This window comes from Ostrea edulis, chromosome 4 (assembly GCF_947568905.1).
Source record: "Ostrea edulis chromosome 4, xbOstEdul1.1, whole genome shotgun sequence".
NCBI classification, from domain to species: Eukaryota; Metazoa; Mollusca; class Bivalvia; order Ostreida; family Ostreidae; genus Ostrea; species Ostrea edulis.
This window is the reverse complement of record NC_079167.1, coordinates 69,396,195-69,420,685: the sequence shown is the minus strand read 5'-3', so window position 1 is coordinate 69,420,685 and position 24,491 is coordinate 69,396,195. Positions and strand designations below refer to the sequence as shown.

General features: G+C 35.3%; 1 protein-coding gene across 4 annotated transcripts; it reads left to right on the top strand.

Moving 5' to 3' along the window:
• Window positions 1–4,885: 4,885 nt before the first annotated feature.
• On the top strand, window positions 4,886–14,789 carry LOC125671935 (heterogeneous nuclear ribonucleoprotein D-like-B). 4 transcript variants are annotated; one of them, XM_048907926.2, is made up of 10 exons: window positions 4,927–5,148; window positions 8,207–8,247; window positions 8,345–8,472; window positions 9,008–9,169; window positions 9,277–9,408; window positions 12,214–12,298; window positions 12,591–12,764; window positions 13,567–13,596; window positions 14,063–14,151; window positions 14,604–14,789. In XM_048907926.2, the coding sequence occupies exons 1-9, from the start codon at window positions 4,976–4,978 to the stop codon at window positions 14,140–14,142; spliced, it is 1,005 nt and encodes a 334-aa protein (XP_048763883.1). In that variant the 5' UTR covers window positions 4,927–4,975; the 3' UTR covers window positions 14,143–14,151; window positions 14,604–14,789. The 4 variants fall into 4 exon arrangements, with proteins under 4 accessions (XP_048763885.1, XP_048763886.1, XP_048763883.1 ...); XM_048907928.2 differs by lacking the exon at window positions 14,063–14,151 and having other exon boundaries at window positions 4,886–5,148; XM_048907929.2 differs by lacking the exons at window positions 13,567–13,596; window positions 14,063–14,151 and having other exon boundaries at window positions 4,886–5,148.
• The last annotated feature ends 9,702 nt before the right edge of the window (window positions 14,790–24,491 follow it).

Sequence of the window (24,491 nt, the reverse complement as noted above, 5' to 3'; positions counted from 1 at the left end):
AAAACTATAAGAGTAAATTCAATAAAAGAATCTAGGTAGAAAAGAATTTGAATAAAAAAACTATATACATGTATCTAAAATAAATATTGTAAGTTACTATCAAGCAATATTAAAACTGAATATGAACAATTTCAACATTGATGAAATAAAACATACAATTTAACAGAGACAATCACAGAATGGCTTGGTTAATCCTACCCAATGCATGGGAACACAGCACATATATAGACTAAATTAAACAATACTCAAAACATGGGAACATAGCACATACATAGACTAGATTAAACAATACTCAAAACATGGGAACATAGCACATACATAGACTAAATTAAACAATACTCAAAACATGGGAACATAGCACATACATAGACTAAATTAAACAATACTCAAAACATGGGAACATAGCACATACATAGACTAAATTAAACAATACTCAAAACATGGGAACACAGCACATATATAGACTAAATTAAACAATACTCAAAACATGGGAACATAGCACATACATAGACTAGATTAAACAATACTCAAAACATGGGAACACAGCACATATATAGACTAAATTAAACAATACTCAAAACATGGGAACACAGCACATATATAGACTAGATTAAACAATACTCAAAACATGGGAACACAGCACATACATAGACTAAATTAAACAATACTCAAAACATATGGAAACAAAGCAACAAACATGCAGAGTTTAAAAAAAAAACAACCCAGAATAAAATAGACATACGCATGTTCAGCACTCATCAATAGCAGATATTACATAAATACAAAACATCAATAGCAGACATTATATAAATACATGTCACGAGTTGCTGTGCAGTATTTATCTACAGGAACTGCATTTGCAGCCCTTGCCGTCCCATTGGGATAGTAAGGATTTAAAAATATATATATATTAAAATTACTTGTGTCCCTAACATGTTGTGGGTAGCTATACCGAAGTACAGTTGCAGCATACCTGTAAGATTTCTCACCGTACTGTGATGTTCTGACTGATGGAATCTGTGAATTATTGGTGTAACGAAAATTATATTTATTCTCTTTGATCTTAACTAAATCATGTAAGCATGGTGGTACAATGCCATTAATAATTCTTAAAGTTCCTATATAATGTCATAGTCCGCAGGGCGTAACAGATGATATTGAAGTGTAGGCACCTATAACGGTAAGGGGTCTGAGGACCGCTTATAAGGTCCCCGGCTGGTCCAGGGCAGGGCCCTGGTAGGTGGTCCAGGGCCCTCCTGCCGGAAACAGATTTAAGCATTCTGAAATGCCATAAGATGACTGTTTTATCTTCATGTTGATTCAGACTTAAGGGAACATTTTAACCCCCAGATTTTGGCCTAGTCGAAAATTTCAAATGAAAATCAAGATTAGAGCAAGGGTACGGAATTTTTTTTTATTATTTATGAACAATGAATGAACTTTACTTTTGTTGGGGCTCTGTACCCTTCCCTTAATGTTTAAGGTGAACTCGCCGTTAGTTGAAGAACCATGGATCGCCTTGGACTGTTTATTTGGTCCTGACTTTGATTTCCGACTGTATATACATAGCGATTAGCCTATATAAGCCCTCTCCCTAATGATTAAACAGGGTATGTACATGTACAAAATTGTATAACATATGTAATAATTTGGGGTTTATACATGTAAATAAGAAAATAGTACCATTAATTGAATGTTATGGTGAATGGAAATAGCACACCATAGCATGTGATGGCCTGGGGTTTTCATGCCAAGAAATCCCGTCCGGTCTGAATTCGTTGGCTTCAACAGGACCATATTACATGCTAATTAATAGTAGCCGTCGCTTATCTCTTAATTGCGGTCACTGATTTATAACGGTTTTTCTATACCGGAGATTTTGCTAGGAATTTCTTGGCATGGTGCTACCGTTGATATTACGCCCCTGATAGCGGGGATTCTTGTAAACATATATAATCATAATGACTACAAACATAATTCTCATGCACAGATCTCAAAGCTCTTTCTAGTAATTTGTCTATCTTACTAGTGTTTGACTCTGTACAGAAATGCCATGAAAGTGGACAAAAATTGAAATTTGACAATATAAACGAATCGTGGAATACTGATTGCAGGTTAAGTTTGCTTAGATGTTTGCCTATTCTTTTCATAATACATGTATTGATCTGAACATTGTGCTGCCTTTCTACACATATTTGAAATATGGACATCAAATTTTAAAAGAATCGAAGTCAATATCAATACCAAGTAATTTTACTACATCTTCACAAGATACATTGTATATAATTGACACCTTGGACGAAAAAAAACCCTGGTTGCTTGTCGCTAGCCCAGGGCACCGTGTATATCGTCACCCTTGGCTAGCGACAAGCAACCAGTTTTTATGACTCTTGTGTACACGGAGCAGAACGAAACATCTGTCAAGTCTACCGTCCAAATTATCTTTCAATATTCTTCATTAATATTCATGATACACTTTCTATTCCTCGCGCAAGATTCGCACTAGTGTTTTTAAATATTTGCGCCGGTTATGTTTATTGATTGATTGTATCTTGTTTAACGTCTCGCTCGAGAATGTTTCACTCATCACTCATGGAGACCTCACCAAGACCGGTTAAGGGCTTCAAATTTAGGCCTATGCTCGGCGCTTACGGTCTTTGAGCAGGGAGGGTTTTTTTTTTTTAGCGTGCCACACTTACTGTGACACGAGGCATCCGTTTTTGATTAAGGTCTGCATGATGCCGAGCGTTTGGCGATGAAACTACCTGCTTAGGTCTGTGGAATGCTCCAGATACATGTAACCTCTCGGCCACCGCGGCGGTCCGATTATATGTTTAGATTTGCATAAATATAGTTATGCCATGAACGGATCACGATGTTACAGAGGCGGAATCCTCCCCCCCCCCCCTTCCGACTGAAATTGGTAAAAATAGTGTTAATCCCTTGGATAGTTTGGAACCTCCTTGGGAAAAATACTTACACCCCCCTTGGAGAAAAATTCTAGATCCATGCATAAATGCAAACAAATCTAGATCATGCAGATCAGTGTCTGTGCTAGAGGAAAGACTTAGATAAAAATAATCAGTAAAAATGACACAGCATTACTTAATACCGACGGTCAAATTTCAAACCTGTCGAGTAAAAATAACACAGCATAAATACCGACAGACAAATTTCAAATGTTCACCCCCCTAAAAAAAAAAAAAAAAAAAAGAATAATCAAGAAATCCCAACCTAAACTTGGAATATCTCAAAACTGTAGTTCTGGCAAAGTGGAGGATGAAATCCTCTTTGTATTTTGTTGTAATAAACATAAAGAAGAAAGGGGGCATTTACTGGAATGTATTTCAAAATCATGTACAATGTACTAACTTCTCTAACCCGAACCTTCAAAAGAAACTTACATGGTTAATGAGTAATGACCTGTGAAAACAGGGATATTCTGGATAAAGGGTTAATTCTTATTGAAGAACTGTGGCTAATATTGTGTTAACATCGACACATGGTTTATATCGATAAACTAATTGAATTTGCTTACATTTTTGCACTAGATACAGGGAAAATCTATGGTCATGCACGATTTTATAAGATTCTTTTAAAATTATAAGCACTCCCCCGGGATAATCCTGTTACATACAATGTTAAGAGATTTTTAAGCACGGTCCCCTGGTGTCCTTTGCAGTTTTGTGATAAACTTTTAAAAGTAAAAATAATTACATATGTATCTTATACAATGTAATATATGCTATGACAATATAGTATACTTGCAATCTGACTAAAGTACAGACCTATATTTTTATTATTATTATTATTATTATTATTATTATATATATATATATATATATATATATATATATATATATATATATATCCAAAATTGAAATAGAGTCTCAGTAATCGGATACTAATATTAAAAAAACATCAAAAGAAAACACAGAAATCCTCCGTAAAGCTTTAGCGCTTTCATTACATCTTCAGAAGCTTTACAAAAATGTAACATGTAAAGCTTCTGAAGATGTAATGAAAGCGCTAAAGCTTTACGGAGGATTTCTGTGTTTTCTTTTCATATTTTTTAATATATATATATATATATATATATATATATATATATATATATATATATATATATATAATATAGGTCTGTACTTTAGTCAGATTGGTATACTTGTATTCGCTACATCTAGTCGAGTTTTAATCTCTTTTTATTGTTACTTTCCATTCACTTACAATCAATCTGAATTGTATATTGCATGAACAAAACTTATTTTATACATTTATGTCCTTTGTATCTCTCATCATTAATGTTGATAGCTCCTTGTGGATCCATAATTAATTGTTCAATATGTGACAGACTCATATCATACATGTACATATTGTATGATCAATATGATGGGTATATGTATAAAGAATCAGTTCATTTTTTACACACATGAATAAAATGGTCACTTTTCCAGTGTAATGGCCTGGGATACATAATTATATTTTGGCAAAATGTCCCTTGTGTCTTCATTGGTGTTTAAATTTGTCTTATGTCATTGGATTGATCTTGGAGATTTTCCCTCCAAGATATCTGTTCTTTGTGGTCAGTCTTTATTCAGTTTTTGAAGGAGAGAGCTAGTTGATTTCAGTAGATCTGACATATTTTGACAATTAGACATAGACCTTGAATGGTAATAATAAATCAAATCCTGTATATAATATAACTCTATAAATGCACATACACAATATCTTATTCGTCGCTTGTATTATATACAATTTTATTGAACTGTGTCTCAACAGTTCATTATCTAGAATGAATACTCAGAGACACAATATACAACAACAACATGTATGTCATAAGTGGATCCGCGCATGAAAATTTTCCAATAATCATAGATGGCGCTGTAAAAAAATTAACCAATGCGAAAGAGGATTATAAAGCACGTGACTAAAACTCCAAGCTCTCGTCCATTTTGCCCAAGTAGAGGACTGCACAATGGCGGAACAAACAGACTACACGTACGATCAACAGGCTAATGGTGAAGGAGGATTTGAACAGTTCGAGCAACAACAGCAAAATGCAGAACCTATGGAGGGACAAGAAACAGACTACAATGCAAGCGCTGGAGGTGGCGGAGAAGGCATGAAAGTTGATGACGATGATGAACGGTAAGACCACATGCTTCTCTACAAAACGCCGTCTCTTTTATTTCGAAGTATTGCAGTTCTTGTGATAATCGAATTAGCTATTTATGTATGCTCTGAAAACTAGTTTATCCGTTGAAAATGATAACATTATTTCATAAAAATGCTCAAATTGCTCCATAATTTTATATATCGCTGTGCGCGCTTTGCAGACTTCCATTGCGCATGCTTAGCATTGCCGCCATTCCTTTGTCTCGAGGCATGTGCTCATTCTTTGTTAGTAAATTATGCGGAGAAATTATGATTGATTTAGTAATGTAAAAAAGTCGGCAGATTTTATTTAAAATTAAGTGTTGTTTCGAAAATTATCGAAATAATGGTGATAAAGTTGCATTTAATATGTTGTGTTCATTTCCGATTGTCACAGGAGTCGGCAGTTTTATCTGTAAAGATCTATAATGGGTGCATTCTGAGTACTAACTTTGGTGGATAAAAGTTACCATCGGCAGAATTCACAATAGGTTCGCGAGTGGTACAATGCTTACTGATGGTAAAACATTTCTGCAGATAAACTAGAGCCCTGTTAGCGTTGGTTATTTATGACGTAATCAAAAATGGTGGACACCGCATACATGCTGAAAGCTTCCCCACTAAAACGCGATTATCCCTCTTAAGTCTTCAGCGAGAATTTTTCGGCGTCTTTTTTGAAAAGATGGCAAATTGTGTGCAATGCTGAATAAGTGCGACTCACCCTCAGCATGACACGAATTGTTTCTATGAAATTTACAACACGAGCATGAATTTTCATACCAATCAGTGATTTTTGTTTGTTTTTCAAACTACCATCCCTCCTTTTGAATTGGGAAAAATTAGCGACATTTTCCTCAAATTGGGAAAAATCATTCATAGTAAATTAAAATGGTAAAGATGCATAAAATAATCAAATAACAATTTTTTTGTTTAAGGTTTATTTCAGGTCTGATTTACAATCATAAAATAAATCATTATTTAACATTAAACACTTTTTTTGCTCAGAATTCCTATAGACAAGTCGGTCTATAGCTATTTTGATTGTTTTAGACCAACTCGATTTCTATAGACATTGTCTTAGTGTCTATCGGTCCATGGTTAATTTCCCTCACTGAAATTGCAAGTCAGAAGTCCATTTATTCCTAAATGTACTGGTTTGGTTTTCTCCCCAATTCTTTGTAGGGGGAGGGGGGATTTCGCTGTTTTTCCCAATTGGAAAGGCTCTAAAATTCTGCTTTTATTGCCACCCACCCCAAGGTTCTTTCTGATCCAGTAATTTTGATATTTAATCCATTGATCTACCATGAAAATAATCCTCAATGACATATATAACCAGGAATGTCCTACAGTTTTTTGTGACCATATGTTCTCATTTGTCCTGGCGGTCATGCCTTCACTCCCAGTATCCCTTCTAGGTAGATAACGCAGTTTGAAAATCAAATGTACTATTTAGATATTGAAAAACAATTGATCTCTTTAAATATTGTAATGCAAATAAATCAAACACATATTGACATGAAAAGGGCTTCTAAATATTTTGTTAGATGATTTTGAAAGAACGTTTTAAGTTTCATTAATTTATGTTGATTTATCCACTTGACCCGGACTTCAGGCAATGTGAGTTGTCAGTCCTGAACTCAAAATGTGAACTAGTAGTGTTCCAGTCATTGATTATAATCGAAAATCAGCCGATTGTTGGCAAATTCTAAGCACTCGATAATAAATATTTTATTCCAATTAATCGGTTTTTAGATTTTGTTTTCTCAACGACTAGTTTTTGAAGAATATTCCTGCCATGACCTACCTAGTAACCTAAAAGTTTTGTTTATCGCAATGGCGGCTCAAGCGAAAGTATCCATACATAGGGAATAAAGCATGTTCGCTTGGTCAGATATTGTGATAGACGTACTTTGATTCAGGCATATAAATGAAGGACCATTACCAAAGAATCTTGATACTAGCAAAGCCATGTGGGTATTACGCATATAAAAACCGCTTTCAAAGGCCACTGTTACTCTGCACGTGCAAATTGTGTTTTCAGTTGGTGACAATCTTTTAATTTATCTGTTTCAATTTTGATTTTAATCAAATGAATTTCTTTTATCATTTTGCTTTGCCAAACATTGGGCCCTTATTATATTTTAATTCAGCCAGATCGTCAGTTAATGACATTTAACTTTTAATATGGGTCGTAACTGAAGCAAACGATATCTGAGGTTTTTTGTTTTTTTTGGCGACTTATATATATATGTAATTGAAAGAATTCAAAAAATACACACAGAAAATATTCACTTGCATTCTCTACGCTACAGAAACAACAAATATAAAAGTAGAAAATATTTATTTACACTTTTTTTTTTTTAGTACTTGTGTACTTAAATTACTAATTATTATAGAATTTCTCTATGTCTGATTATAATCGATAATTAGTTAGTTGCAGTAAACCAATCATAGAATATGAAATTCTCACCGATTCCCATCACTAGTGTAAACAGTTCAGCATTTACATCTTTCCAGTATCAGAACGTGGAGGTTTGCAAAATGTATGTAGACTATGTCTGTAAAATCTCTATAGAGAATACTGCTGACTCCAGTCACATTACATGTTTGAAACGGGTTTATTTAGGGTTTGTATGTGGTTGGAATAAGGCCCCATTCCCAATGCTGTAAAGCAGGTATTCCCAATTTTTTCTTTGAAATTCCCAAAGAATGATCACAGATCAAAACGGTATAGCCTTATTGTTGAAAAAATCAACACAGGCCCACAGATACAATTTTTGTGTCAAATTTGGTAGGTAAACCTAATTTTTTGGCCTCTGCTTTTCTGAATGAGGTAAACTTTCACCAATATACAAGTCCGAAGGAGTACCAATTATTCTTCAATGTACTGGTTTGGATTTCTCCCTTTTAACCATGGAACATTTTTTCCCCAATGTGAAAGGCCCAGGCCCTTGAAATCAAGACATTAAAAAAAAGCCCTGGTTAGTTGTAGCAAGATAATTTTGTAAGCAGTTTGTAGTGATCTTATGTCCTGATTATTTTCTTATTTCAGTAAAATATTTGTTGGAAATCTCAGCTGGGAAACTTCTCAAAGTAAGTATTTAGATACTTTGCTTTTCATCAATGTTTATATGGTTCTTAAAGGATAATGTATAACTGTTCTATGTTTCTGCTCCTTTCAATTTTATAGAGGACTTAAAAGATTACTTTTGCAAATTTGGAGAAGTCGAAAACTGTGTCCTAAAGCAGGACTTGGAAACCCGCCGATCCAGGGGCTTTGGATTTGTTGTGTTCAAAGATGTTGGCACAGTTGATAAAGTAAGTTATATTGGACCTATTTTGTTCATAATGAAAAAATGTTGGTAATTTTCAATTTTGCTGGGATTTAAGAAGCACTTAAGTTGTCCAGATCCCCCACACACGTCAACCTTTAGATTATATAATGATCCAGGAACTATATTGGCTTATATAATTTAATTGTCAAGGATTGTCATGTGCAAGGGGAAATATCCATTTGTTGCCAAAGGGGAAAGGTACCTTATACCAGTAGTAAAAACAACCTAGATAAATCCCTGACATTGGATTATAGAGACAACAGTGTAAACTTTCAAACGTTTATTTTGGTAAATATCAACAAAATCCTCTTGTGAATTTGATCTTGGAACCTTGCACAGAACTATTGTACAAATCAATCACTAGAATTTCACAAAACGTTAAAATTGTCATTTTGTGAGCTATTATGATATATACAACAATTAATGGCTACATCAAATTTCTCAAAATCATCATGAAAATGTTATTTAATGCCTTGTTAAAAAACAACTAATGAAGCATGATTTCACTTTTAAAATAGGTATTAGAAGAAAAAACACATTCCTTAGGTGGAAGGAATATAGATCCCAAAAGAGCAAATCCACGGAAGAAGGAGGAAGCCATTAAAAAGATCTTTGTAGGAAAGGTTGATCCTAGCTTAACAGAGGCTGAAATTAAAGAATACTTTGAAACCTTTGGAGAGGTAAGTTGCACTTTAATTTTATTTTCTAATTTCTTGTATAAACTTGTCTGAAATATGATCACTGTATCAGTATGTTAACTGTATTTTCTGTATGTATAATTTTCTAGGTGAAGAAGATTGATTTGCCATATGACAAGGCAAAGGAGCAGAGGAGAGCTTTCTGCTTTGTTGAGTTCAAAGAAGAAGATGCTGTGAAGAAAATCACAGACCAAAGTCTGCACAAAATTAAAGACCAGGAGGTAAAGATTTTACACTGTTTATGGTTTAAATTGCTTGCCCCAGAGGGCTTTTTTGATCAATGTTCTGTCTGTCATGAAATGTGGAAGTTTTTATTATATGAGGGCTCATATTCCTTTCTTGTATTGCATGTTTCCTTAAATGATGTACTGAAGAGGATTAATTTTTTTGGGTCCATAATTTAGAATTCATGAAAGATTACAAGTTTTTGGGGTTTTTTTTTAATACAAGAGAAAATCTTTGAATGAAGAAAATTCCATGACTTGTGACAACTGTAAATGCTATGTTTATGCATACAGGTGACTCGGTAACTCTTGAAATTTAAGGGACCTTAATAAAACTGAGAGGTTGAAGATTAAATCCTGACTGTTATTACTCAGATTTAACTATAACTTGAATCGTATATTATTATTTACATCTTTATTTTAAATTTACTGTCGTGTTACAGAGTCAAAACAAACTTTTCGAAAGTACAAGGCATTGTACAACAATCTGGTTGACATTTGAATTTGACAATTTTCTATCACCAAAATAGCTGCAGAACTGTAGCTCTCTGAAAAAATATTTTGACATAACAGAGAGCTACAGAGCCACTCCTTATAAAAACCTTCGATTTACGGCGCACAAAAAGTTGCGCACGGTTGAGGCCTTATATCGTTGTATTCTTGAGTTGCTGTTTCATATATTTAATATCAAAAAATTCTTAACATTTTCCTACTCTACTTGTGTCTAAACATACCTTCAAATATTCATTAAAGCTCCATACGACCTGAAAACTCCCAGCTTCAAATGATTTAGTTTATTGACGTAGCCATGTTGGGTAGCTGGGTCAATTCGAATCCTGGTTAATTTCCATACTTGCACAATAACGTCTAGATGTGAATTCATATTCCCACAAATATTCTAGCTAAATATTTCAAATAATGTATCATCCCAGTGCCTTTAAATAATAATTATTCTAATAGCTAAACTCACGGCAATGCGGCTTTCATTAGTCTGGTCCGGTCTCCATCCCTGCCACACGAGTATTAAGACTTTAGTAGCATTTTCATGAATCAAGAGCTTATTTTAGCTTTAGAAAAACTCTATTTTTTTAATTTCTATAAATTATTCGTATTGATGATAAATGAAGAGCGAATACATAACATATAACAAATTTTATGAATATATGCCAACAACAACAGGGTACGAATTGACCCGGCTACCTAACATGGTAATGTCAACACGAAATCATTTGAAGCTGAGAGTTTTCAGGTCGTATGGGGCTTTAATGAATATTTGAAGGTATGTTTAGACACAAGTATAGTAGGAAAATATGTTAAGAATTTTTCTATATTAAATTTATGAGACAGCAACTCAAGAATACAACAATATAAGGCCTCAACCGTGCGCAGCTTTTTGTGCGCCGTAAATCGAAGGTTTTTATAAGGGGTAGCTCTGTTATGTCAAAATATTTTTTCAGAGAGCTACAGTTCTGCAGCTATCATCAGAACTGACCAAAGCAGTTTTAAAGTTAAAACTGATTGATCAATTATCTACCCCCAAAAAGCACACGAATCTTCTGTCACTTATGTAAGCACCTAATAAACATGGGTCAAGCATTATTTTCTGGGTACAGTCCAACCAGAAGTAATCGTGCTGGATTGATGGCAGGTATATTTTGCAAGCACTAATAATGGAAAACAGTGCAATATGCTATATCTGATCCAAATTTCACTTTCAGATATCAAGAACATTTAAGAGAATAGGAGTAAAATTGCTATGTTAGATAGAGAAAGAAATTGGGATTGTTGTTTCCCTTGAAGATGTTAAAGTTTGAGTCATAGAGTCACCTGTATGTCTTATTTGGATTGAATACTGCATGTTTCAGCAGAGTCATTTCTAGGGAAGCTTGCATGACTATCTTAAAGCTAATGAAAACGCCATATTTGTCCAGCTAGATAAAATGAAAAATTTTCATATACAAGCCATGTTATGGTCTCCAAATTAAAGTAAATTACTTGCCTATATGCTAACAAGATTTCCAAATTGGACTTGCAGTGAAGGCAAACTTGTCCCCGATAAGAAATGCATGTCATTTCAAATATAAGCTGTACTATTTATCTAGCAACTGAATTGTCAGTTGTTTGTTCTTACACTGGTTGATTTGTGGAGTTGTCTGCATGAGATGTTCTGCCAGAATTGAAGTGACTGCTGGACAATCCAGATAAAATTGTAAATTCATCATTCAGGTACTGTACATGAGCGAATGAAACAAGCACTCTGCAAACTTTCTTTTTCAGGAAAAAAATAACATTTGATTTATCTGTTTATATCAAACACATCATGACTAAAGGATAAATCAATAAGGTGAAAGACTATCAGGGATAAGAATAAATGGGTAAGATATAAAGTGGTTCAAATAGAGGGGCTGTAAAGGATCAGAGATTGTTATGATCATGAATTAACAGTGAACCTCCTTTTGTTCCACTTCCAGCTAGATCATGCAGGTTATGGAGAAAAGGAGCCCTAGATACAGTTGAGGTCTGAGGTATTCACCGCCACACATCTGACAAGCGTGATTGTATAAGACAATATAATCATTTAGTGTTAACTAAGCCCTCATTTGTTTGAAAGGTTATTTATCATGACCCCTTTTTGCATTTTTCACAGGTTAATGTAACTGGATCCTCATAAGAATCCCGGTTCAAGTTGCAAGACTATCCATCACATTAAACACTTTTAATGTAATGGTTAACTGTTCTGATACAGCAAGGTAAATAGTCTAGGATTTGGCATTCACTGGTTGTATTTTTGTTTGTTCACAGGTTGATGTGAAGAAAGCTTTACCCAACTCGCAGAACAAAAGAGGTCGCGGGGGCTGGGGATACGGCTATGGTGGAGGAAGAGGAGGTAGGGATTTAAACGTTTTCTTGACGCGTCTTTTGTTGGTGCGTTTCATTGTGAACATTACTTGAGATTTTGTTTTCGCCAACAATGCATCTTGAACATATTTTCTGATAATGTTCATGCATACTAAGGATGGAGTTAGAGCGGAAATGCTCATTTCGGAGGAATTAGATAAATTTTATTGCAGTGTTGAATTAATGGGAAACTATGTAATGTAATCTCTGTTTCATGTTGTGGACACAAATTCATTTTACTATTACTCTGAGAGTTATTATAGTTGATTGTTTTATTGCAGGATGGCAAGGGTATAACCAAGGAGGATATGGTTATGGAGGTTATGGCCAGGGAGGCTATGGGTATGGGGGATATGGATACGGAGGATATGATTATTATGGGGGTGGACCCAACTATGGCAACTGGGGTGGATACGACCAGAACTATTACAACTACGGAAATTACGGGGGTGACGGTAGGATGCATTTCTTGTCATTCTTCTGAAGATCTGCAGCACATTAAATTTGTACAAGTGTCCGAATTTTAACTTTAAAACCTTCAATATTATTTCATCAATTACAAATGAAGTTGAGAAAAGTGTCCAATTTTAATTCAAAACATTGAATATTTCATCAGTTTTAAATGAAGTTGACAAAACTTGCAGAATTTTCTGTACATGTGCTGCAGGTCTCCCTTTGTTAAAATTTTTTTTTTGGTTACATGTATTTTAAGTATTATTGAGATATTAACATACAGCTAATCAGTAATGCAGATAAAATCATAAAATCATTGGGAACATTACAACTGACTTGAAAAAATTAAATGAAGAAATGTTTTTGAGCTTGGGAATTTTTTCTTTATCAAGTTCAGTACCAATAATCATTTTATTTTTCATTTGAAAGAAGTAACCAATTGGTGCTGCATGCTTTTAGGTCTTGGGGAAAAACAAAGCCACAAAATTTAGCTAATGCACCTTCATTAAATGTCACCAAAAAAAAACCCCTTAACAACTGCGATTGAGCATGTTTTTGTTGTTTTTGATTGTAGCCTCTTCCAGACTGTTGTAGCATTGTCATTCTCTGTGTGAACCAATTTAATTTCATTAGGAATAACCAATAAAGCAAACAAAAAAAAGAGAGAAAGGGAAAAATGCACAGTGTATAAGGCCCATGATTCCACAAACCATCTTTCATCCTGGGAAAGTGTGGTTAGGAAGAGGCTGCAATTGATGTCTGTAGTTTGAATGTGCAATAAGTCTGGTGTTTGTAATTTTCTAGGTTATCATGACTACTATGGATACGATCAAGGTGAGTAGGTTGTGCTACAATGGTTTGGAAGTTCATGTGTATATATATATCTATATATAAACCATCATTGTTGATTATCACTAACTCTTTCAGCATTATACTAACCTGTTTATTGTTTGATTTCAAAATTTCAGAGGGTTGTTCAGAGGGGATGTTCCTTTTGTTGCTTTTCACGGGGAATATTTGCAGGAAGAAGTCTTTGGACCAAAAAAGCATGAAAATTGTGTTGGTCTCCCATCCTTCTGTTAATCCAAGAAAAACTTGGAGGCCCTTCAAGTTAATCATAGAAGGAGTGCACTGAAGATGAAAAGCAAATATAATAACCAACCCTCTGAAAATTTTGGTGTGAAAATTTGTAGATAGAAATGATTGACAAAACACCCATTCTAAATTCTGTTAAAAATTAATGTGAGGAAATTGTCCATTTTTCAAGTGAATTTAATTTTGGCATTTTGCACTCTTCTAGGTCAACAGCAGAGTAACTATGGTAAAACTCAGAAGGGCGGCCGAGGTGGTGGTGGTGGATACCATCCATACAACCGATAAACATCACAGGTGATAAAAACGGGAGACCAACAAAATTTGATAGCTTTCTCGTGTCATTGCATGATTCTTTCCTTAATCCTTTCAATTGTTGACAGGTACCCATTCTAATCTTCCTCTGAATTTCAGGGAGTTTGGATCCTTTGTAGGCTTATATTTCACTTTTCTTGCAGGGTCTGGATGATAGGAATAGTTCTTCCTCAATTTTCGATTGCAAAACTTTCACTTTGTAGATAAATTGATGGGGGAAAAAAATTTATATTGTAAATTTATAAGTAAAGACTACAACTTATTCTAGTAAACAACTAATATCTGAAATAAAAGTAACTGCTCTGATAAAATTTTATGAAATTTAAAAGAAAATAATGTTAAAATTTTATACACCAACAAGTTGTACTTTTAAACGGAAGTCTGATTATACAGAGGACTAGTGGTGATAGCTTTATTATTTTGTGATCTTGTAGATCAAACTCATTGAAGACCGGAAGTCTGTGTTGTTTTGTGATCTTGAGGACAGGCAGTTCAGTCGAGGGGAGAAAGCAGTCCTTTCATAACTCATTTGACACTCATCATTATCATTATCATTTCACATGCCTAGTTGAATTTTATGTGCAGTCATCAACTTGTAATAAAACTGATTTTTTACAAAATGGTGTTGGTTGTCAACTTTATGCAGGTTCATCCATTTCATACACTGAATACACATAAGATCAGAGAAAAAATAGCAGAAACATCAGGCATGAAAACATTTTGTGTAACCAAAAAATCTTAAGCAGTGAAAAATAAGGTTTGCTGGCTGAAAAGGTGTTGTTAAAAAGACATTTAATGCAATGTATCAGTTGAGATGGGGAAATGTGAAGAACTCGATACATGACGGGGTTTTATAAGTATTCAGTTTACTGCATACTGATCAGACCTTTAACGAAACGGGACAGTGGAGAGACGTGGTTTGAAATGCACATTCTGCCAAATCAATTGTATTTGATGCTTTAAAATTAACATTTGTTTGTATAAGTAAAGATGTATATGACTCGCATGAGATTACCTGTTTGACACGGGAGTCATTTTCGACCACTTCAGAAAGATCAATTATCCTCGGGTGAAGGATAGCAAATAGAGGGCTGTACTCTTGCCAAAGGGGGAGATGAGTACGAAATTGGAAGTACAATGGTATTTCATTTATGGTCTTAAGAACCTTTTGGTTTTAGCTGAGCAACAACACCCCCCCCCCTTTTTTTTTTTTACACTCGTGAGCGTTTCTGGTCACCCGGCGTCCGTCCGTCTGTAAACTTTAAACACTTTTGACTTCTCAATAACCACTGGGCCAATGTTGGCACAAAGCATCCTTGGGTAAAGGAAATTGTTTAAATAAAGGGCGAGGTCACCTTCGAAGGGGAGATAAGCAAGGAAAGGTAAAAATAGAGTAGGGTCATTAATAACATCTCGAGAACCAGTGGGCCAGAAAAGATTAAATTTATAAATGAGCTTTAGGTCGCCTGAGTAAACTCGGTTGACTTATTGCAATTGGTTTTCGTCCGTCGTTGTGCGTTAACAATTGAACATTTTTAACTTCTTAATAACTACCAGTCCAATTCTTTTCAAATTTGATATGAAGTATTATTGGGACAAGGGGGACTTAAATTTTGGGACTCCAGCACCCCTAGGGGCGGGTTCAAAACTGACCAGGCCTCTACCGACTTGTTATATACTGTTTATGTGGAAAACGCTTAAATTACTGTACATTAAATTAAAAGTAATAGATATTTAGAAAGAAGGTAGTCCTTTACCAAAGTTGTGTATTTGATTATCCCAGGGGTAGGGGTCAAAATGGTCAGTTATTAAATGTGTGAACAATAGACTTTAGAAAGAACAGGTAGTCCTTTACCAAAATTGTGTATTTGACTATCCCAGGGGTAGGGGTCAAAATGATCAGTTATTAAATGTGTGAACAATAGACATTTTTAACTTTTTCTTGATAACTATCATTCCAATTCTTTTCAAATTTAGTATGAAACATATTTAGTACAAGGAGAATATAAATTGTAAATTTCGGGACTCTTGGGGGCGGGCCAAAACTGACTAATTTTCAAAAATCTTCTCAAGAACCACACGCATAAAAGAAAAACTAAATGCATAGTAATGTAGAGCAGGAAGGCCTCTACCAAAATTGTAAATTTCATGAACCCCGGGGTAGGGGTTCTGACCACAGGGCGGGGCCAAACTTGTTATATAGTGGTTATGTGTAAAACACGTACTTCAATAACATCTTTAGTGCTATTGATTCTAAATTGAAAGTAAATAGATATTTAGAAAGAGCAGGTAGTCCTTTACCAAAATTGTAAATTTGATGGTCCCAAGGGTAGCCGTTTTGGTATCGGGGTGGAGCCAAAGTGGTCAGTTATCAAATGTGTAAACAATAGACGTTTTTAACTTGGTAACTTATCATTCCAATTCTTTTCAAATATGGTATGAAACATGTTTGGAACAAGGGGAACATATATTGTAAATTTCAGGACTCCTGGGGCCTTAGGGGTGGGGTAAAAATTGACCAATTTTCAAAAATCTTCTCTAGAACTACACATGTGTAAGAAAAACTTAATGCATAGTGATGTAGGTCAGGAAGGCCTCTACCAAAAATGTAAATTTGATATCCCCGGGGTCGGGGTTCTGACCCCAGGGCGGGGCCAAACTTGTTATATAGTGTTTATGTGTAAAACACTTGAATAACATCTTATTTAGTGCTATTTATACTAAATGGATAGAGCAGGTAGTCTTTTACCAAAATTGTAAATTTGATGATCCTCAGAGTAATTGTTTCTGACCCCAGGGTAGGGCCAAAATTAGTGTATAGTATTTATGTGTAAGTTTGCTGATACTGTATAAAATCTAAATGCATACTTGCAGATATTTTAATGTTAATACACCTATTCTTTAAAGCCTTTCATCAGTGTATGCACTTTTGAGGGCATTTAAGTTTTAAGAACACATCTTGTTTTATACTGTTAGATATTCAGAACAGGAAAGGTTTCTTAAATTTCATAGCCCATGGAAGTAGTGATACTTTTTCACTAGTATTCAGGTGACCGATAAGGCCTGTGGGTAAATTGTTAAAATCATGGCCCCCCGGGGGTAGGATGGGGCCACAATAGGGGGATCAAAGTTTTACATAGAAATACTTGTATATATGAAAAATCTTGTTCTCAAGAACCACAGAGCCAGAAAAGCTGAGATTTATATGAAAGCTTCCTGATATAGTGCAGATTCCGGTTTGTTAAAAGCATGGCCCCCGGGGGTCGGATGAGGCCACAATAGGGGATCAAAGTTTTACATACAAATATATACATTCATTCATTCTTTATTTCCCCATTATGGGATTGAATATAGATATATTAATTACATGCAATTACATATATATGACAAAATATAGAGGAAAACAAAATGATAATCAGCAGAGTGATGATGATATATACAATGAACAAATATTTGCATACAGACTGACAAGATCGGTTGAGTGATTAGTTAGCCATCACTGGCAGATGACGTATGTAACGCTGATATGTGGCTGTAGCGTTGCTTAAAAATTTGAAGTTTTTAATTTGAAAAACCTGAAGTTCACAAGGATCTAAATTAGTATTTGGTATACGACCCAGGAGAATATAGTATAGATCTTTGTCTGTAAGCCCACAAGTTCTGCAGAGAGATCAATGCAATGGTTGTTTGTGATGTCATTCCACCAATTACCTCGAATGTCGGCAGTTATTGAGCACGAACAAACAATCTGTGTAAATAGATTTAGGAAACACACACCACACAGCTGACAATAATCCGGGGAATCTCGACGTTGATCAGTAATCAGTTTGCAAATGAATTTGCACAATCGAATTTCGAAACAATTATTAGGTATGTACCAAAATGATGAGGGGTGACGACCGTTAAAAATTGTAAGAAATCGTGAGAAGTCAGGGTCAGAAGACATTCTCAGGTATCGCATATCTCTGTGAGTTCTGGTGGTAGCAGAGCGTACAAAAGTTTTCCAGGATTGTTTGGAAGGAAAGGAACCGTTCTCTATCCACTGATGTAAGTAGTCAATGAGGTTATATATGGTCAGGAGTTGGACGACGTCAGGTATAAATCCTACTTGGTTATTTGTTAATCTCATTAAGTATGAAAAAAGTCTAATTAGAAAAGTTTGTTTCGGGAGAGCTTGACTGGACATCCGACATAAACGACCAAAGAACAGAAGTTTCCGTGCGTCTATTTCCACTGAGATTGGATTAACGTTGAAAAGACTTTTGCACATGTCAGATCGTGTTTGGCGCGGGAGATTCTGCGCCGATTTACAAATAGAATGTTGAAACACTTTGAGACGTTGAGAATCTGCTGCTGATATGTTGTTCCAAAGTTCACAACCGTACAGAACAGAAGGTAGTACAACGGATTTGTACAGTTTTGACAGTGATAAAGGATTGAGATATGGAGAGTCGATATCTATTAAGTCGTAGAATGAATTTTTCCCTTTCTAGAGGCCATCCTTAAAAAATTGTATGTTTGCTGTAACGCTACCGACCCACTCAAAACACCGCGACTCAATTTTTTTTAAAGGCTACTCTGAAAGCTGTTTTTTTTTTTTTTTTTTTTTTTTTTTTTTGATCGAGATCGAGATTTTAAAAAAAATCCAACATGGCGGACAAGTCCATGGTCACATTTAGGTATCACACCGGTAATTATTTTCACTATATATTACTATAGAGGGGAAAAAATCATTAAAAATCAGTTTACAAAATTGATGCCGAATAACGCAGTCAGACACGTTCTATGTTACCTATCTCGTCTGCCGACACCAGAAAAACAACACCCTACGCGGCATTTTCGAAAAAAAATTACCCGCAAACAGGACTACCCTCAAATCCACGTGTTTTTCACATGTGTGTAAACAGCCGGAGTGCACCTCAGGAAGTAGCCTCAGCTACCAACAGCAAATAGTTCCTTTGTATACACTTGATTATTTCTACAAATTACACAAAATTTCCTAATCAGGGGTACAAAAATTAAGAGAAAAGAAGAAGAGGAAATGAGAAAAATCGCGCAAGGAAAAAAAATATTTCTTTAAATATATGGAACTACAATTGACTAAGTTCATTTTGATTGGACAATTACCGGTGTGATACCTTGAATTTACTGTGACTGTTAATTTAAAGCAATATATGCTGTAACTGACGGTAAATGAATTGAAAAATAAAAGAACAAATTGAATAACATAATTGTGATTGAATATTCTTCATAAACCTGTCGTATCAGTAGATTAATATGTCAATTCATGAATTATTGTCTTCATGACAGTAACTCCAATGTGCATTGACCTCGGAGGTCATCAGTTGCTGCCAACCCACACACTGATTCTACACATCATGCGTGTCCATATGATTAATTAGTGTTTTAACAGACTTTGACAAAAAAAATTAAAATGATACCCACTGTAAGGGACTTGGATTACCAGCAGTCCCAATTGCAAGTTAAAACTATAGGCCTAGCAGAAATGCATTCGACATTTTAATGCAGCCACGAAGTACCTAAAAAGTGCCTAACTTTTTGGTTGACAAACAACGATTCACAGGTTTTCAAAATGGAAGACATATAAACATTTAAATATAGTCATAGATAACTTTATTTCAGTATCTGTTGAAGATCGACTGGGACTGACAAATAATTACACTAGCAATGTATAATAGCAATACCTTTCCATATTGCCCATATATACCTATATATTCATAAAGTCTGAATGCTGTCCGTGTCTTGTGTACCTTAATGTGTAACAGTAGGCACATTCAAAGTGAGATTTAGTATAATTATGTTATACCCATAAACTACAATACACACAAAATAAACATAACGTATCACGATACTAATAAGGAATAACTCTTGTTTGGGTTTGGATCACATGGTAATTGACATAAACGCTGGTGAAAGCACTATGTGGGCCAATTGCTTTATCAACTCGTTACGTAAAATTTGTCTAACCTTCGGCTGAAAGCTAGCTTGAGTGACGTCACATTGGCACGAGAGAATGGTGATCGATTCATGAGACCATAAACCCATGGTCTACTTGGTATTGTTATATAGAACAGAATGTAAATATAAATATATACCAGTACCTGTTTATCGCAATCTATTTACATTCTGCATTGAAAACTTGACTCCAGTTCAGTTCTTGAAGTAAAGTTATTAGTTTTGAAATCTTTAATGTGTTGTCCTAGTGTACATCGCAATTTTGCTCATTTACAAATCAATCTAGTAAGTGATTTTCAACACAAAAAAAAAAGCCTACCTACCTACATGTACCCACACTGAAAAATCTGAGTCACGTTACAGCAAACATACAATTTTTTAAGGATGGCCCTACAGGCATTCTTGATATGGTCTGACAGAGATCCTTTATTATTCACAATTATACCCAAATGAGTATGCGATTCCACACAGGATATAGTTTTTTCCCCTAGAGTCCATATGAAATCCTGGTTAGTATGTCTGCTTTTGGAACGGAACTGCAGTATACAGGATTTGTCAGCGTTGAATTTGAATTGCCATTTTTTTAAATATTCGTTTGCTATGTTTAACATACTTTGCAAAGAGATTGGTGTTAAGCCTATCAATTAATTCATTAATGAATACCAAATATAAGAATGAGGACAACAGACCACCTTGACGTACACCCTGTAGCACATTGAACCATCTTGATTGTGCTTGATTTACAACAACGGAGCTGGATGTATTTAAATGACAATCATTAATAATCGACCAGCATTTGCCATTTACACCTAACTTGTGCAGTTTGTAGAGTAGACCATGTCGCCAGACAGTGTCAAATGCACATGTGCAGATTCGACAAGTATGTTTAAAAAAAAAACCAATGGGGGAATCAAAGTTGTACATCAAAATACACACCCAAAAAATCTTGACAAGAACCACTGAGTCGGGTAATTCAAAGGACTGGAACGACAGGATCGTTTCACTGCCTACTTTGATCAATTTATTATGACAATGGATATTTATATAATTTTTCATGAAAGTTGATTTATTTGACAAAGATAGATAGGTATTCATAAAGTCGCGTATTTTACTTTGGAAAACGGAAATATTATAACCTACATAAACCGAAAAGCTGTCCGAGTGTAAACATCACATTTTCATCTCCAGAACCACGTTGACCAATTTCAATCAAACTTGGTATAATATGGGTGCGGCCAATTAAGAATGTTCTCGAGTACCACTGGCCAGAAAAGTTCAAATTTACGTGAAAGCTTCCTGACATAGTGCAGAATTAAGTTTGTTCAAAGAATGGCCCCCGGGGGTAACAACTGGGGATCATAAATTTACATACAAATATATATAGGGAAAAACTCTGGGCCAGGAAAGTGGAAAATTACACGAAAGCTTCCTGACGGTGTAGATAATAAGCTATACTTTTCGCCCCGAAATAACGAAAAGACAAATAAAATCCGCAAATCAGCGACCTAATTTGTCGTCTTTTCGCTTGGTGATTTGTCGTCTTTTTGAGGCGAAAAGGCGTGAAAACGATAATTAACAACTTGTCTCCTCGAAAAGACGACAAATTACTGGCGAAAAGACAACGAACAAAACCCGCAAATCAGCGACCTAATTTTTCGTCTTTACGAGACGAAAAGTCGACAAAGCGATAATTTAGCGACTTTTCGCCTCGAAAAGACGACATAAAACAGATTTTCCTGTTATTTTGCTATCTGATTTTCTAGGAAATCAATAAGAAATTTGCTGTGTTTTCGATAATTATTACATTTACAAAACGGAAACATCTAGAATTGGTTCTTATGTACTTGTATTCTACTGAAGAAATTATTTTTGTAAATGTTATACCAGACATGTAGAATTGGAGGGTGGGGTGGGCAGGGACCCTGGTCACTCCCTTTTTTAACAATTTACTTTCCCCATTGTTTTTACAGACAAATCTCATATTTTCTACATAGGAAGTTGATTAAATTGATGTGCAGATTCAAGTTTGTAAAAATCATGGCCCCTGGGGTAGGATGGGACCACAAGGGCGGATCGAAGTTTTACATACAGATATATAAATTGAATTTTGATCCAGCATACGAATACCTGTATGCCAATTGTATCTTGTCAAGTCAAAGTCAACCACTTTGTCATTTTACTACAATATTTTATCATTTCCTTTATAGCTCTTGCAGGTCTTTTATTAGTATATTATCATTGATTATTAGCACACACATTGTACAGCGCATAGAATATATATGTAATTTTGCGCTTTATAAATGAATAAAATAATAATAATATAGGGAAAATCTTTAAAAATATTCTTCTCAACAACTACTGGGCCAGGAAAGTTGAAATTTACAAGAAAGCTTCCTGACATAGTGCAGATTCAAGTTTATTAAAATCATGGCCCCCGGGGGTAAGATGAGGCGCCGATGGGGGATCAATTTTTACATACAAATATATAGGAAAATCATTAAAAATAACTGGGCTAGAAAAGTTTGCATTCACATGAAAGCTTCCTGACCTAGTCCAGATTCAATTTTGAAGAAATCATGCCTCCTGGAGTAGGTTAGGGTCACAATAGGGATCAAAGTTTTACATGCAAATATATAGGAACTTTTTTTTTTATATGAGCCAAGGTGACTCAGGTGAGCGTTGAGGCCCATGGGCCTCTTGTTAAAGTAGGAGTGAAAGGTAGTTGATGTTTGAAGTGATAAATCGAACTAAATCCGAGGTCCCGTGTCACAGCACGATAAGGATCCCTCCATGCTCAATGGCCATAAGCACCGAGCATATATCAGTGGCGGATTTAAGGGGGGCACAGCCGCCCCCCCCCCCCCTAAAAATTTCAAATTTAAGGTAAATCGTGGTATCTTGTTTAGAAAAATGCACTAAACGATAAAAGAAGCAATCATTTCTTTCACTCCCGGAGAAATGAATGACAAAATCTTTTGATTTCTTGAATTACTTTATTGGGAGAACTTATTTTTTTCCCAAAAACCCTTAAATTTGCGTCATTTTACTAATTTCACCTTATTAAAAATGATAGAAAATAGTACAAATGACTCAAATAGGAGACATATTTCAAGCCCTATAAAATCTGTAAAACCCAGGAGCCACTGGGGGCCTCAAGGCGGCCCCCAAACCCCCTGCCTCGTAAAGTAGCGCCCCCCGTAACCACAATTCCTGGATCCGCCCTTGTATATAGGCCTATATTTTGCAGTCATTCACCGGCAATGATGACGTCTCCAAATGAGTGAAAGATTCTCGAGAGGGACGTTAATTAAGCAATATACAATCAATCAATACTTCAGTGATTGACCTTGACGTGGAAGTTTAACCTACTTTTGATTTTTCATATAAATATAAAGATTGATCACAAATCATTTATATTAAGAATCACTACAGCAGAACAATGGCAGGTCTTTCTCCAGTGTAACGGAATATGCAGAATGAGTTATTACGATCGGTGAAAGACAGTTACTATTCGTCATCCATACATGTATCTATGCATCTGCAAAAGTTAAATCGATCAATTGTCACAAGATTTCCATCAATATAAAATGTGACATTGAACAAGGATATATATACTCGGACAATACGTCCTCTTTCTCAGCCCTCCTGATCACGAGAAAGACAAAAACTTGCTAGAGAAATAGAATAGTAACTAACGACCACACTTGGAATTCAACTTTGGTGAAATGGTTACTGGCAAAATATCTTTTCCCTCTTTATCATCATCATCATCAGAAAAAGGTAATTTAAAGTTAGCAGAAACTACACTTGAAACAGCATCATGGTAAAATTTGCCGTTCAGTTCTGTTGGCCAAGATAAAAGGGGAAAAAGCTTTACTTCCAGGCATTCAAAAAGACAGATGGCTAATATACAGCCATTATAGATGAAAGGCGGTCTGTGTAAAATCTGAGTTTCCCCTCACAGGTGGGCATGAGACGCTATGACAATTTTGTATCAAAACTATTCACTAACTTTAAAAAGCAGTAGGCAAGGATGGATCTCTGCAAAACATGAGAATTCCGATTATCATGAAAGGTAAAGATAATGAACAGTGATCAATCTCATAACTCCTATAAACAATACAAAATAGATAGTTGGGCAAACACGGACCCCTGGACATACCAGATGTGGGATCTGGTGCCTAGGAGGAGTAAGCATCCCCTGTCGACCGGTCACACCCGCCGTGAGGCCAATATCCTGATCATAAGGCGGCAAGTAGAGAGTCTCAGACTCTTGAAACAAGTTTGGCAAAAACGAGCACTCTTCTACCGTACAAAATTGGTCAACAAAACCAGGAAATGTACGA